Source organism: Peromyscus leucopus, chromosome 16_21, assembly GCF_004664715.2.
Source record: "Peromyscus leucopus breed LL Stock chromosome 16_21, UCI_PerLeu_2.1, whole genome shotgun sequence".
NCBI lineage: Eukaryota > Metazoa > Chordata > Mammalia > Rodentia > Cricetidae > Peromyscus > Peromyscus leucopus.
The window spans coordinates 9,468,618-9,485,434 of NC_051084.1; the positions used below are offsets into that span (position 1 = coordinate 9,468,618).

Genomic DNA, 16,817 nt, shown 5'->3' on the forward strand with positions numbered 1-16,817 from the left:
CCAACAAAGCCACACCTCCTAATATTGCCACTCCCTTTGGGTGCCATTTTATTTCAAATTACCACACTAAGACATTAGAACTTAGTAGATTTTATCATAGAGCTCATTCTTTCCTCAGTCAATTTAATCCACAGATGCTAAGATCAAGAGACCAGCATCATCATTTTCCTTATTTTTCTACAAACTGTTAAGAGTTTTATATAGAGTAAACAAATCCATTGTGGCCCACAATCGGTGGATCAGGAAAATCAAATGCATTAATCTCCTTAAGTGTGTAAAATACTTTACACCATTAGCATTCAGTGCTCTTCCAGCTTCCAAGAGACGCATCAGTAACTGGAAAGGCTTTGGTAGCTTGTTCTGCTTCTCTGATCTTCCAGCTTTAACCCAATATCTGGCTCCGGGTTTGATTTTATTAAGAAGAACTTTTTTTTTTTTTACTTTTTTTTGTGATATATATTTTTTATTTTACAATATCATTCAATTCTACATATCAGCCATGGGTTCCCCTATTCTCCCCCCTCCCACGCCCTCCCCTTACCCCCAGCCCACCCTCCATTCCCACCTCCTCCAGGACAAGTCCTCCCCTGAGGACTGTGATCAACTTGGTAGACTCAGTACAGGGAGGTCCAGTCCCTTCCTCCCAGACTAAGCCAAGTGTCCCTGCATAAGTTCCAGGTTTCAAACAGCCAACTCATGCAATGAGCACAGGACTTGGTCCCACTGCCTAGTTGCCTCCCAAACTGATCAAGCCAATCAACTGTCTCACCTATTCAGAGGGCCTGATCCAGCTGGGAGCCCCTCAGCCTTTGGTTCATAGTTAAGAAGAACTTTTAAGATTCGTGTTACACTCTGCAACAGCAACAGGTGCTCTTAACCCCTGAGCCATCTCTCCAACCCCAACTGGAGATTTTACAGAAGGACACCACACAGCCTGCCTCACAGCAAGATGGCTGACAAGATGGCTGACCAAGAGAGAAACAGGATTAAAAGGAAGAGACAGTGTTAATGCAGAGCTGAGAAGGGAGGGCTGCTGGTACTGATGGGGTGAGGACTGAAGGAGAAGGGCGGGAGGTGACAGAAGCAAAGGGGAGATCCTAACACAGTGGGGTCCTCCTGTTTGAGGGTGTTTGTCCACAGATCACAATGGACACATCTGCAGAACCCTGCAGGGCATCTTACATCTGCACTGAATGCTGTGGTGGTTTGAATGATAATGGCCACCCAGGCTCAGAGGTTTGGATAGTGCTGTGGGTATTGTTCTGTATAAATAAAACACTGATGGGCCAGTGGTCAGGCAGGAGGAAGTATAGGCAGGACAAGCAGAGAAGAGAATTTTGGGAAGTGGAACGCTGAGTCGGGGAGACACTGCCAGCTGCCGCCATGACAAGCAGCATGTGAAGATGCCGGTAAGCCACAAGTCACGTGGCAAGGTATAGATTTATAGAAATGGGTTAATTTAAGATAGAAGAACAGTTAGCAAGAAGCCTGCCATGGCCATACAGTTTGTAAATAATATAAGTGTCTGTGTGTTTATTTTAAAAGTGGGCTGTGGGACTGCCGGGGCTTGGTGAAACCCGGAGAGAAAACTCAAGCTACAAATGGCACCCAATGGCTTGAGTTTCCACCTTAAACCTCAGAATATTTAATAAGCAATTCTAAACAGAGCCAAAACCAGGTTCCTGCTTCATGTCTCATATGGATATGTAGACGCCACAACACGCACGTTTGAGTTACTGGCAGGTTCCTGGCATTTGCGCTTGACCTGCAGTATGGCGGGAATGAGGCGTCTACAAGCAGCACATTACACTGCTGCTGTGTGGTAGATTTAGCCTTTGCTAGTTTAAAAAAAAAAAAAAGAGGTTTCTAGGCTACATGGTGCTTGGATAAAAACATAGACCCACGATGGCTCACAGAGCTGGCAATAAACATACCACCACCATGTTGGGAAGCTGAGGTGGGTGGAGCCAGCAGCCATAGCGCTGTTTCAGTCTTACAAATGCTGCAGTTTAAAGCAATAGATTCGCAATAAGACAGATTCAGATGTAATAGTTTACAATGTGTATAAAATAGACATAGGCTTGAAAGAGACAAAAAAGATGATATACACAGTTATATAAACAAATATATAGTTTTAAAAAATAAAGTCTTTAAAGAAATAGTAAAACTAATATAAAAAATAAGCCACGTAAAAATGGATATCACACAGAGAATCTAGATTGTTTTGTCTCTGATATTTTTAACTACAGAAAAACATTTGATGGTAAAAGCTGTTGAGTTAAATAAAAATGTAAATTTTAAAGGTATCTTGACTTCAAGATTTGGATATAAGGATATGTTGCTTTGGAAAAGAGGCTCTGCTTTTGTTTCCACAGAAAGCCAGAGGCTATAGATTTGTTCCAGATTAATATACATCAAGTTTGACCAGCCAAGACCCCCTGAAAGGTCTCTGATGACACCATGGCCCAGATGATCCAACATGCAAAATGGTTTTAAGGCAACTGGCTCAGATGATACACCCTCCCGGACTACCCCCATAAGCCTAAAAGTTTCTTTGTGTCCCTCCCCATAAGATACAGCGCCCCCCCGCCCCCCAGCAGGAAGTAGTAAGAGATGCTACACCCAAATTCCGAAATATACCAAGCTGGCTTTGGAGATCTAATTGGCTCACTCCCCCTCTAAACCCAGAGATATTGCTAAAATAATAGATTAAGAGATTCTTGTGTCCCAAATGAAAAGAGCACTCTGGTGTGGGACAGAGAAAAACCAATATTTTTATTTAAAACAGGTTGATTATAAATGTGATCTCTTTCTAAAAAAGAAAAGGGGATGTGATATAGATATATAGGATATAGAGATGATAGGTTAAAAGAGTAGATTAATGAACCTACTTTTAAAGAGCAACAACTTGTTTAAAATGTTTTACATTGCTATGGATTTTAGTTTATTGATACAAATTCAAAGTTAATTTTGTTATCCTGTGTGTATATTTCTACTCTTGTTTGAGGTGTTATGTTTGTACAGTTCATTTAAAATTGTAATGGATAATTAAAAATAGATTAATAATTAGTCATCTGTGATAATCATACTCGTAGCCATGTTAGTTAAGTCTTCTAGGTATACATAGATATATTTCAGATAGATAGGTAATCTTCAAATACTTCAAAGACCTACAGAATATGGCATTTAAAATATCTTAAAAACTTAGACTTTCTGGACAGTGAGACATGTCTGCTCCTGGCAGCACCGATTTACTTCAGAGAGAAGAATTGACATCGAAGACACTCCATATGGAGTTTATCTTCACCTTGGCAAAAATAGCCATTTGGGCAAGAAACTGTTCTTGCCTGGACTGCTTGATCAACTCGACATACAAGATCCATAAAAAGGTGACCACTGAACTTTGCTTGACAAAATGGTTCTTCAGGTTCCTGCTTCACAGAGGAAACTGCCAGACATTCTACAGGACACTAAAATAAGTGACTGAGAGACTCTAGGCCTGTGGGCTGAATACAGATGCCCCAACTTTACAAGAGAATTTTGCATGACTGTCTAGGCTTCTAGCTGTCTCTGTCTACCCTGCAAGATGCCCAACAGTTGCTTGCATCCTTCTCCCATTTCTCAGGTAGTATTATATCCTTATGAGTTCTTTGATATAGTTAAAGCTAGATAGTTACAATTTTCCTTAGTTATGATAAAGATAGGTTAGATATAAAACCTTAGACTCACAAATATAAGATAGATAGGATATCTTCTTTAATTTTGCCAAATAAACTGTAAATAGACTGGATATTATAACTGTAAATCTTGTTTGGTAATTGTTTTGTTATTGGTAATTATACTATGTGCAAGTTAAAACCTTACTTTTTGGGGGGAAAAAAGAAAAGGGGAAGTGCTGTGAATATCACTCTGGATAAATAAAACACTGATTGGCCAGTGACCAGGAGGGAAGTATAGATGGGATAAGGAGAGAGGAGAATTATGGGAAGTGGAAGGCTGAGTTGGGGAGACAATGCCAGCCACCACCATGATAAGCAGCATGTAAAGACGCCGGTAAGCCACAAGCCACTTGGCAAGATATAGATTTATAGAAATGGGTTAATTTAAGATACAAGAACAGTTAGCAAGAAGCCTGCCACAGCCATACAATGCATAAATAATGTAAGTGTCTGTGTGTTTATTTTATACGTGGGCTGTGGGACTTCCGGGGCTTGGTGGGACCCAGAGAGAAAACTCCAGCTACAGGATACTTCAGTTCCAGTTGATGGAACTGCTTGGGACGGATCAGGAGGAGTGGCCTTGTGGGAGGAGGTGTGTCACCGGGGCTGGGCATGGAGGTTTTAAGAGACCACCACTATTCCCAGTGACTCTGACACTTGCTTGTGGATTGAGATGTGAGCTCTCAGCTCTTCCTGCCACCACACCTTTCCTCTAACATCCTGGATTCAAACTCTCTGAAAACTGAGGACCAAATTAAACTTTCTTTTATAAGTTGCCAGGTTCACAGTGTCTTCTTACAGCCCTAGAAAAGTAATTAAGCCAGGTGTGTGACACAAGCCTTTAATCCCGGGACTTGGGATGCACAGGCAGGTGGGTCTGTTGTAGAGTATTATTTTTTAACTATATAAAGACGTGTTATATTTGTTTATGCTGTATTTGTTTAATTATGTGAAGATGTGCTGCTGTTTCTGTAGCAAGAGTTTCTGCAGAACTCTGCAGCTGGTTTGATTCTGGAGTGTTAGCACCAGCTTTGATCCGCCTTTTGTGACTACTACCTTTTGTGTAGGGTACCTTAGGCTTGAGGTATATAAATCTTACCATGATTTCCTAAAGGTTCAAAGCCTATGCAAAAGTTGGTTGTAGGAGGAAAACAGAGATGTCCTGGGACTGAGAATTCCTTTGCTATTTGTGTCTTTGGACAGCGTTAGATAAGAGGTTTTGGTATATGAAAATTGACTTGCTAAAGATGTAAATTGTATAGCCATAAAAATCCTTTTTGTAAAGCTACAGTTGGTCAGTTGACCAGAGGCTGACTCCCCTGTGGCCACGAAGGCTAAAATTCATCCTAGAGTAACCATATTTTCCACGGACCCACATGAACTGAACACGGCACAACACATGTCTCAACTTGCCTTCCTAAGGCACCTGATTCATCTAATAAAAAGCCGAACAGCCAATGGCTAGGCAGAGGAGGGATGGACGAGGCTGGGGCAGAGAGAAAAGAGAAGAGGAAGAAAAGAAGGGGGAGAAGGACAGGATGGGCCAGCCAGGCAACCACCCAGTTACCCAGCCAGTCACAGAGGAAGCAGAAAAGTAAGACACACTAAAGGAAGGACGTAATGGTAAAAAGCCCCGAGGAAAAACATAGATGAAGAGAGACAGGTTCACTTGACTTGGAAAAGCTGGCTAGAGATACGTTTAAGCTAAGGCCAAGCATTCATAACTGATAATAAGTCTCTCTGTCATGATTTGGGAGCTGGTTGGTGGTCTGAAAGAAAGCCTGCTTCATGTCTCTGTGAGTTCAAGGCCAGACTGATCTTAAAAAAAAAGACAAGAAAACACCAGGAGAGACCCCCCAGGCCAGACTCACTTAGTTCTCTCCTCAACCTTCCTCTTCCCACTTCTGAAGAGAAGAAGGATTCCCTGGATCTTCTAGAAGAAAAGTCACTTCTGGGAATCCAATGGCAAATATGTGTGTTGGGGATGCAGTGGAGAGATGCTTCTCTTTAAACAGAGGCTCTGGCCTGCAAGCACCACACAGACTCCCACAGAGACCAGGCTCCTGTGTTCACCTGCAGGGGCAGCTCGCACTGCCAAGCCTGATGCTCAGGAATCTCATCTGTAAATTGAGATTTTTTTTTCCCTCTTCACTCAGGATTCTGTCTTCACAGCCTGGTGCTTACACTCAGACTCCTAGTGTTTCTACCCAGATGATCATATGTGGCTCCAGGTGGTTGTGTTTTACACGGATCTTTATTCCATAGTCCTGAGATGTCTGTGTGGACCTGGTCTTTGTCTCAGCACAGTAGACCCCCTTCTCCACTGGGAAGAGACCCCCGTGGAGACCAAGCACAGCAGGGCACTGATCCCTGTCTACATGCCATGGTTCCCTGTGTCCACACACTGCCATGGTACAGTTGCTTTAGTGAATAAATCACAGTGAGAAAGGAACTGTAACTAATAATAAATCAGAATAATGACGATGGTGTGGTAGACGTTACATAACCTGTGACCTCTCATTCTCTCTGTGACCTTCACTCACACTTGATGAGCTGATGAGATGAAGGAGATGAATGTCACAGGCCTGTGGAGCCCTGGGTCTCATAACAGCTGGCTCCTGAGTTCCTCAGGCCTGTGCAGTGTGGACACTGGGCAGAGGTAATTCTCATGGCAGAGGTACTTACTGGGGACTTGAGGTTTCATCCCTGTTCTGTAGTGTGGAAAAAAAATAAATTTATAAATTTTTTGTTTCTGTAGATGTTGACTTGATGTCTTCAAATCCCAGCCACACATAACTGAAGTAGAAAGTGAAAGCAGAGGAGAGTGAGATTCCAGCACGGAGAGTCACAGATAACACAGTGTCAAAAGTGCTTGACCAGGGCTGTGAAAACTCCGGTTACCTCCCGATGAAGGTGTCCACGGCAGCCTCACACCCTCACCAGGACTCCTACAGCACCTGTTTCCGTGAACATTCATTTTAAGTGCTGTGTGTATTTTATCTGGAAACTTCGTGCTCTTAGGTTTCATCCTGACTAACCTGAGGAGACAGTTGTCCTCAGGCGGCTCAGAGACACCATGACAAACAGCGCTCCGTCCTGCAGCACAGAGTTCAGCAAAGTCTCAGTCCCCAGGCGGTGAGGTCTGGGGTGGAAGCCCAGGGCTGGGGATCCCCAGGTCCCCAGTTTCACTTCTCCAGATCCTGACCTGTGTCGGGTCCTTCTGCCCGGACACTGATGACAAATGTCCTGTTCTCACCCCCATTGGGTGCCGAGATCCGGAGAACCAATCAACGTCGCCGCAGCCCGCGGAACTCAGACGCCCCAGATCCGAGATGGGGGCGATGGCTCCGCGCGCGCTGCTCCTGCTGCTGGCGGCCGCCCTGGCCCCGACCCGGACCCGCGCGGGTGAGTGCGGGGTCGGGAGGGAAACGACTCTGCGGGGAGGGCGGGGGCGGCCCCGGGGAAGCCGCGTCCCCGAGTCGCCCAGCCAGACCCTCCCGCCCTTCTCCACCGCGTCCCGAGCCCCGCGCCCTGCTCCCCTCCCGGGCCGCGCACCCGCCCGGGATCCCGGGAGGAGGGTCGGGGTCTCACCGCGCGCCGCCAAAAGGCTCGCACTCGCTGCGGTATTTCCTCACCATCGTGTCCCGGCCCGGCCTCGGGGAGCCCCGGTTCATGGAAGTCCGCTACGTGGACGACACGCAGTTCGTGCGCTTCGACAGCGACGCGGAGACTCCGAGGATGGAGCCGCGGGCGCCGTGGGTGGAGCGGGAGGGGCCGGAGTATTGGGAGAGGGAGACGCTGAGAGCCAAGAACAAGGAGCAGATTGCCCGAGTGAACCTGAGGACCGCGCTCCGCTACTACAACCAGAGTGAGGGCGGTGAGTGACGCGGGTCGGAGGTCACGACTCCTCCACGTCCCTACGTACGGGCCGGAGTCGGCCCGAGTCCCGGGTCCGAGGTTCGGGAGGAGAGTCGGGGACCGGGACCCGGTTTCCCTTTCGGTTTAGGGGAGTCCGCGAGTGGGCGGGGCCGCGGGTCGGGGCTGACCGCGGGTGGGCGGGGCTGACCGCGGGTGGGCGGGGCTGACCGCGGGTGGGCGGGGCTGACCGCGGGGTCCCCGCAGGCTCTCACACCATCCAGCGTATGTCCGGCTGTGACATGGGGTCGGATGGGCGCCTCCTCCGCGGGTACCATCAGGTCGCCTACGACGGCCGTGATTACATCGCCCTGAACGACGACCTGACGACGTGGACGGCGGCGGACACGGCGGCGCAGATCACCCGGCGCAAGTGGGAGCAGGCTGGTGTTGCAGAGAGACTGAGGGCCTACCTGGAGGGCCGGTGCGTGGAGTTGCTGCACAGATACCTGGAGATCGGGAAGGACGCGCTGCAGCGCACAGGTGCAGGGCCGCGGGCAGCTCCTCCTTCTGCCTTGGGCTGGGCTCAGTCCTGAGGAAGAAGAAACCCCTCAGCTGGGGTCATGCCCCTGTCTCAGGGCAGACAGTGTCCCTGGGTCTCCTGATCCAGCATGGCAGGGACCGCACTGATCCCCAGGCTCAGCCTTCTCCCTGGACAGCTGCAAATCTGTCTCAGAGGAGGGAGAGGAGATCCCGACCTAACCACAGTGGCTCCTGCAGTCTGCAGCCGCTGTCAGCCATGGCCTCGCCAGGCCGGGGTCTCTGCCCACACCAGGGTCTGTGGAAACTGAGTCCTGTCATCTGAGTGTGTCAGCCTTACACGCCAGGACCGGAAGTCTCCTTTCCTGATGGGAGACAGGGACGCCCCTACCCTAGGCTGTTTCCACAGTTTCTAGAACCTTCCAAAGAATACATTCTCCCAGATTCCTGTGGGTGAGGTTTATATCCCTCCCACACCCCAACTCTGTCTATTCCTAGAATGGCCACGTGAGCACTTATGGGGTGCCCTGGTGAATACGAAATTGTGGGGGGCTTTTTCTTTTCTTCCTTCCTTCCTTTTTTTTTTAAGTTGTCATTTTGCTTTTAGTCAGGTTTTTTTCCCCCTCACTGGGGTGATACTGTTTCTCTCCCCTTTATCGTCTGTATCAGTCTCCACAGGAGCCAGGGTGGGGGTGGGGCGGACACAACTCTGCTAATCTGGGTAACTAGACAAGCCAGTGTTTCCTTTAAACTAGAAAGGTTCCTGTGAGCTTAGACTGTTTTCTGCTATATTAACATCCAGGGGCTCCTCTCCCTCAGCCCCAAAGTCACAGTGTTGCTCAGTGGATTAGGAATTGAACTTCCTCAGAGACAGGGTCTTCTGCAGCTCCAGGACAGGAGTGACAGGGACAATCCACACACCCCTGTGAGCACTGCTGTGTCCCATGGAGTGCTGCCCTGGGCTCCACAGCACACTTCCAGGGGTCCTGGTGACAATACCTTGTATCTTGTCCCCCAGAGGCACGGCTTGGGGAGTCATTTTCTCTGGCTGAGTGTCAGAGGTTCACCACATTTCTGCTGCATTTGGTGATGGCTGTTCACTTGGACAGACAGTTATGCTGGTCAGTGTAAATGTGCAGTTCTGTGATGAGGGGACCAGCTCTCCCTGAGGTCACTAGTGTGATGACAGAATTGTCCAAACAGACACAGTTTAGTGTCAGCATTGGTTTAACTTTGTCTTTGCAGATTTCAGTTTATCTTGTTAATTGAGGGATTTATTAATTTGTCCTCACAGATCCCCCAAAGGCACATGTGACCCATCACCCCATACTGAAAGGAGACGGCACCCTGAGGTGCTGGGCCCTGGGCTTCTACCCTGCTGAGATCTCCATGACCTGGCAGAGGGATGGGGAGGAACAGACTCAGGACACGGAGCTGGTGGAGACCAGACCTTCTGGGGATGGAACCTTCCAGAAGTGGGCATCTCTGGTTGTGCCTTCTGGGGAGGAGCAGAGATACACATGCCATGTGCACCATGTGGGTCTTCCTGAACCCCTGACCCTGAGATGGGGTAAGGAGGGTGTGGGTGCAGAGCTGGGGTCAGGGGAAACTGGAGCCCTCTGCAGATTCTGAGCAGGGTCAGGGCTGACAGCTGGGGTCATGACCCCCAACCTTCACTTCCTGTCCATCCTTTCCCAGAGCCTCCTCAGTCCCCAGTCCAGATCTGGGCAATCATTGCTGTTGTTGTAGCTGTGATCATTGGAGCTCTGGGGGCTGTTGTGTGGTGGAGGAGGAGAAACACAGGTAGGAAGGGGCAGGTCTGGATCTCTCTCAGCCCCTTTTAGAAGTGTGCTCTGCCTCACTAATGGGATACATTCACACCCCTCATTGCTCCTGTCTGTGACCTGGGTCTGCTGTCAGTTCTGGAAAATTCCTAGGGTTGGATCTTTCCTGGTCTCTCACAGCTTTTCTCCTCACAGGTGGAGTGAGAGGGAACTATACTCCAGCTTCAGGTAAGTGTGGGGAGCAGGATTGTCCCTGAGGCCCTTGGGGTGAAGCTGGAGTATTTGGGGAGCTCTGCCAACCCATAATACCTCCTCCAGTGAAATCTTCTAGAGGCCATGTTTTCACCTTCCTGTGACTATATATAATTTTCCCTAGGCAGGGACAGTGCCCAGAGCTCTGATGTCTCTCTCCCAGGCAGTGAAGGTGACACTCTGGGATCTGATTTGGGGAGGGAAAGTGGACATGATTGGGGTTCAGGGACTCCAGAACCCACTTTGAGTGAGTGGTGGGTTTTGGGATGTTGTCTTTACAGTGATTGTTCATGACTCTTGTTTGTAGCGTAAAGACAGCTGCCCGTCCTGACAGAGTGACAGAGATGTGCTCAGGTCTCTCCTGTGACGTCCTAAGCCCCTCAGTTCACTCTCAGCAACAGTGTCTGATGTTCCCTGTGACCCTGTGGGCTCAATGTGAAGAACTGGGGAGCCCGGCCCCCCCTGCACACCAGGACCCTGTCCCTGCATTGCCTGTGTTCCCTTCCACAGCCAACCTTCCTGGTCCAGCAGGCAGGAGGGGACATCTCCATCCTGTCACCTCCATGCTGCCCTGAGCTGCATCTTCTCACTTTCCACTGAAAGTAAGAATCTGAATGTGAACTTGATGTTCACATCCTTGATCTGGCAGGTGGATTGGCGGGTAAATTAAATGATTGAAATACTTAGAGCTTGTGGAGGAAATAAATGGCATCATGGAGAACCTTCCAGAATCTGTGTTCATTATGCTGTGTGTTATCTGATGGACAAGATGAGGCTGTGGGAGCTGAGTGTGAACAGAACTGTGTCCAGGTGGAGCTCAGTCCATTGTTGGCTGTGACATGGTCACTCCTCAGCTCTGTCACCTCCTGGCTCTGTTCTCTTCATCACGTGAACCACATGCTGAGAGTCTGTGATCACAGGGACACTGGGATGACAGAGCCTTGTCCTATCCCCAGGATTGTGAGCAGCCAGGGCTGCTGTGACAGGTCAGCCTGGGCTCTGACCTGGTCTTGACTCTTCACCCCGTCTTCTCTGTTTATTTCTTATCTCTTTAGTTTGTATGGAGGACTAGGCCTGTTCTTGTTCCTGTGAATGGTGCCTGTCTCATTGTCCCTTAGGCTCTGTGAGAGACAGCATTAAGAGGTGTTTGTCTGGCTGGAGAGATGGCTCAGAGGTTAAGAACACTGACTGCTCTTCCAGAGGTCCTGAGTTCAATTACCAGCAACCACATGGTGGCTCACAACCATCCATGATCAGATCTGGTGCCCTCTTCTGGCCTGCAGTCATACATACTGTATACATAATAAATAAATAAATCTTTAAAAAAAAAATAAAGAGGTGTTTGTCCATCCTTGTCCCCCAAGGCCCAGCTAAGCCCCTGACTCAGGAGACTGTGGGCTGAGGACATGAACTTCAGTCTCCTGAGCTTCTGCCTCCTTCCAGGCCCCTCCCTGAGGTCCTCTCCTTCTCCCCATCTTTCAGAATCTAACCCGGGTTGTAGGATGAGCCAAGAGGAGGGATGCATAGGTTCTCATCTCAGTCTGTTCTGTTGGATCTGTGTTCTGCCCAAGGTCCCTTCTCCCTCCCTAGCTCTGGGAATCCTGGTGCTGCCCCTAGTGGTGACTTGGGAATTTACAGGCTGAGTCGACTGGAGATTTAAGTTCATTTAAAAGACATAATCCAGACACTGCAGAGATGGCTTAGGGGTTAAGAGCACTTGCTGCTCTTGCAGAGGACCCGGGTTCGAATCCCAGCACCCACACCATGGCTCACACCATCCATAACTCCTGTTCCATGGCTTCCACTGCCCCTGTGGACACCAGATAGGCACATGGTACAAACACATACAGCCAAGAAAAACACTCATAGACATACAATTAACGAACCTTTTATAAAATAGATTGTGGGAACACCAGAGATAGAAATTAATTCACCCCTGCTCCAGGTTCTTCCAGGCCTGCAGTTTTCTCTTCTAGGTTTGTGACCTCCAGTCAGGAGCTTCAGGAGTTTAGCTGAGATGTTTGAAGACCAAGAAGGTGACAATCTCTGTCATGATGCAGCCATCTTTGTATTGTGAGGGATGGTGACATCCAGTGCCTGGGACCCAGCAAACATTTATACCCAATAAATGTTTGATGAATGAATAAAAAAATAAATAGGATCATGGATCAAAGACAGAAAGGCAGGTGGAGAGGGAGGGAGGGCTTTGCTGAGGGGAAGCTCAGGTGACTCTGACCTCAGTGTGAGGGGACCTGGTGCTGCACTGGACACACCAGCATGTGGCCTGAGGTTGTATTAATCAAGGGAGCTTCTGTAGAAGAGGGAGGTGAGGGTGTGAATTTTCCTCTAGACTGAAGCACCTGCCTGGTCTCTGCAGGCTTGGCAGGAGGAGCCCTGGGTCACTCCCTCATAACAACAGCTCTCCTATCCAAACAACTTCAGGTAGCAATTGGGGCTTCTGCAGCATCCCTGTCCTCCCCCCAGAGGCAGTTAACCTCCCTTGCACAGGTTGCCCTACAAACCGACGGGCCTTGGACCTGCGGACAGCAGAAAACGGTGGGACATGGCTTTTTCTGAGGGAAGAGTGTTGTTATTATATTAATGTGTCTGGTGTGGTAGAAACCCAGATAAATAAGCTACATAGACTTAGCCTAGAGCTACATAAGCAGTGATTCTCTGCCACGGCAGATGACTGGTGGAGATCATCCATGTTCTCCCTTTTGATTCCTCTCACAGGACCATTAGTCAGCATTTTGTTATTGGTAACTTTGGGTCCTTTTGTAATTGGCAGGCTAACCCGATTCATCAAAAAACAAATAGACTCCCTGGCATCCAAACCTACACAGGTCCATTATCGTTGGCTTGATCTTGGCGACCAAGGCCACTCAGAGCCTTTCAGCGATGACTGTCCTTTGGGAACTGCATGAAAACCCAGAAACATGGAAGCTTGCCCCACTTGGGAAGAGCTTGGGTACCAAGGAAGGTGAGAGGCCAATGGCACTGAAGGTGGAGGACCAAGCTTTCTGCCTCTGGGTCCCCCAAGGAATATCCCTGATTGCATAGGGGTTGGTGTCTAAAGATGAATACATCCAGGGCCCCTCCTCCAGCAAAAGACACCTATAATAAACCGGGAGGATCAGGGCAATGTTTTCCCTCCTTGGTTAATGCCCATCACTGCCAGGCGAATTTGTAGCGCCACCTTGGACCTTCATAAATAATTAAAAGGGAGGAGATGACGGGAGCCATAAGCCTAAGCGACCCTTGACACACATGCTGCCATATTTGGGCTTCTCTCCTCTTTTCTTAGATCTAGGCCTTGCTTAAGTCTCCAGAGCACCAGAACCTCTTCCCACAGATACCAGAACCTCTTCTCAGACATCAGGTGAATGAGCTGCAGTTAGACAAGGGTAGATAGATAACCTTCAGAGCAACATTTTCTGTTGGCCGAACAGCCCATAACTAAGTCCTTTCTTATTTGCAACCCCCATAATTAAGTCCCTTCCTGCTCACAACCCCCTTTGCCTACCTATATATACCTTCAGAGTAAAATAAAATTTTGGAGCTTGATCAGACGTCCTGTCTTGCTCTCATTCTTTGTGTCTGTTGTCCCTTTCATTTGCCGGCCCTCCCTTTAGGTCCCTGTTGAAGACCCTGCTGGCCGGGGCAACCCAAGGTGACGCTGCTACTCATCAGGGCAGTAAACGCCTTTCCTAATGTCAGGGTGGCCGGCTCTCCTGTGAGCCAAGTCCAGGAATGCAGAGAACCTTCAAACGCAAAAGTCCAAACCCACTGGTCTCCAAGGGGACCATCGAGATGGCTCAGAGGGGTGAAGGGGCTTGTCCCCAAGCTTCATGACCTGAGCTTGATCCAGGGAAGCCACATGAAGGGAAGAACCTGCTGTGGATATCTCTCTATATAAATAAAACACTGATGGCCAGTGACCAGACAGGAAGTATAGGCGGGACAAGGAGAGAGGAGAATTGGGGAAACAGGAAGAAGGAGGGAGAGACACTGCATTCACCGCCAGGACAAGCAGCATGTAAAGACACCAGTAAGCCACCAGCCATGTGGCAAGGTATAGATTTATAGAAATGGGTTAATTTAAGATATAAAAACAGTTAGCAAGAAGCCTGCCACGGCCATACAGTTTATAAGTAATATATGTGTCTGAGTGAATATTTTATACGTGGATTGTGGGACTGCGGGGCTTGGTGGAACCTGGAGTGAAGTCCTCCAGCAACAAATGGCACCCGATGGCTCAAGTTTCCACCTTAAACCTGAGACTATTTAATAACCAATTCTAAACAGAGCCAAAACCAGGTTCCTGCTTCTTGTCTCATACAGGCAGCTAGACGCCACAAAATGCAGGTTTGAACACTGGCGGGTTCCTGGCGTGTGTGTTTGATCAGCAGTATGGTCAGAATGAGGCATCTGCCAGCGGCACATTACGCTGTGTGGTAGATTTAGTCTTTACTAGTATTTTTTAAAAAAAAAAAAAAGGTTTCTGGGCTACACGCTGCTTTGATAAAAGTGTAGACCTACTATTTCTGAGACTTGATGACTCCCAGAGGTGGAGAAAAACGTACCACAGCCATGTTGAAAAGCTGAAGGGGGCGGAGCCAGCAGACACAGCACCGTTTCAGGCTTAGAAGGCTACAGTTTAAAGCAATAGGTTCACAATAAGACTGATTCAGATGAAATAGTTTATAATGCATTTAAAATGTACGTAGACTTAAAAGAGAAAAAAATATATACCGTTATATAAACAAATAGTATCTATAAATAAAGTGTTTAAAAAAACAGTAAAGGTAATAAGCCACGTAAAGATGGCTATCACACAGAAAATCTGGATTATGTTGTCTTTGATATTTGTAACTAAAGAAAAACATTTGATTGTAGAAGCTGTTCAATTATGCCAAAATGTAAATTTTAAAGGTTCCTTTACTTCAAAATTTGGATATAAGGATATTTTACTTTGGAAAAGAGGTTCTGCTTTTGTTTCCACAGAAAGCCAGAGGCTATGGATTTGTTCCAGATTAAGATACATCAGGTTTGACCAGCCAAGACCACCTGAAAGATCTCCGATGACACCATGGCCCAGATGATCCAACATCCAGAGCGGTTTCAAGGCAACTGCTTCACACAATTGAGCCTCATGGACTACCCCTTACCCCCAAAATTTTCTTTGTGTCCCCATAAGATATAGCAGCCCCCTCCAGCAGGAAGTAGTAAGAGATGCTACGCCCAAATTCCCAAATATACCAAGCTGGCTTTAGAGGTGGAATTGGCTTACTCCCCCTCTAAATCCAGACATATTGCTTTAAAAAAAATGTTTAAGAGATTCTTGTGTCCCAAATCAGAAGAGCCCTCTGGTGTGGGACAGAGAAAAACCAATATTTTTATTTAAAACAGGTTGATTATAAATGTGATCTCTTTCTAAAAAACAAAAGGGGATATGATATAGATATATAGGAGGATATAGAGATGATAAGATAAAAGGGTAGATTAATGAACCTACTTTTAAAGAACAACTTGTTTAAAATGTTTTACATTGGTATAGATTTTAGTTTATTGATACAAACTTGAAGTTAATTTTGTTATACTGTATATATGTATATATATATATATATTCTTGTTTGAGGTATTATGTAACTCATTTAAAATTGTAATAGATAATTAAAATAGATTAATAATTAGTCATCTATGATAATCATATTTGTAGCCATGTTAGTTAAGTCTTCTAGGTATACATATATTTCAGATAGATAGATAATCTTCAAACACTTCACAGACCTAGAGAATATGGCATTTAAAGAACTTAGAATTCTGTTGACGTGAGACACAATTGCTCCTGGCTGCACCAATTTGTTTTTTTGTTTGTTTGTTTGTTTTTTTGGTTTTTCGAGACAGGGTTTCTCTGTGTAGCTTTGTGCCTTTCCTGGAACTCGCTTTGGAGACCAGGCTGGCCTCAAACTCACAGAGATCCGCCTGTCTCTGCCTCCCGAGTGCTGGGATTAAAGGCGTGCACCACCACCGCCCGGCGGCTGCACCAAGTTGATCCAGAGAGAATGTAGGGCTTCTAAGACATTTCCATTTGGAAGTTTGTCTTCTTGGCACAAAATGGCCTACTGGGCAAAGAACTGCCCTAGTCTTGACGGCTGATAGTACAAATGCAATGCTGTCCTTTCTGGACAAGCGGGACACAAGGAAAGCGACCACTGTACTCTGCCAAGACAGGGTAAGATGGTCTTTCAGAATTCCTGCTTATGAAAATGGTCTGTCAGATTCTCTAGGCCTGTAGCCAAATTTGAATGGGCCAACAATGCTAAAAAACATTAGGTGACTGTCCAGGCTGCCAGCTGTCTTGGTCTACTCTTGCAAGATTCCCGAAAGTTGCTTGCATCCATCTACCATTTCTCAGGTACCATTATGATCCTTCTCAGGTCTTTGATGTGGTTGAAAACTAGATAGTTGTAATTTCCTCAGTTATGATAAAAGATAAGTTAGATATAAAACCTTAAACTCACAAATATAAGATAGATAGGACATCTTCTTTAATATTGTAACTGCAATTCTTGCTCGATAATTGTTTTGTTATATGTAATTTTACCATGTTAAAGTGAAAACCTTCCTTTTAAAAAAAATAAGAAAAGGGGAAGTGCTGTGG

At 47.1% G+C, this 16,817-nt stretch overlaps 1 protein-coding gene across 5 annotated transcripts in view; it reads left to right on the top strand.

Moving 5' to 3' along the window:
* Positions 1-16,817, top strand: part of LOC114687933 (H-2 class I histocompatibility antigen, Q10 alpha chain-like) — a 77,303-nt gene that overhangs the window by 21,384 nt on the left and 39,102 nt on the right. Inside the window, exons 1-8 of one of the 5 annotated variants that reach the window (XM_028862557.2) lie at positions 7,012-7,124; positions 7,327-7,596; positions 7,842-8,117; positions 9,409-9,684; positions 9,813-9,917; positions 10,094-10,126; positions 10,275-10,322; positions 10,458-10,881. The exons of 1 other annotated variant lie outside the window; for it this stretch is intronic. In XM_028862557.2, the coding sequence (XP_028718390.1) occupies positions 7,052-7,124; positions 7,327-7,596; positions 7,842-8,117; positions 9,409-9,684; positions 9,813-9,917; positions 10,094-10,126; positions 10,275-10,322; positions 10,458-10,462 (1,086 nt within the window). In that variant the 5' untranslated portion in view covers positions 7,012-7,051 and the 3' untranslated portion in view covers positions 10,463-10,881. 3 more of the 5 variants (XM_028862559.2, XR_005090103.1, XM_028862556.2) reach the window with 3 other exon arrangements.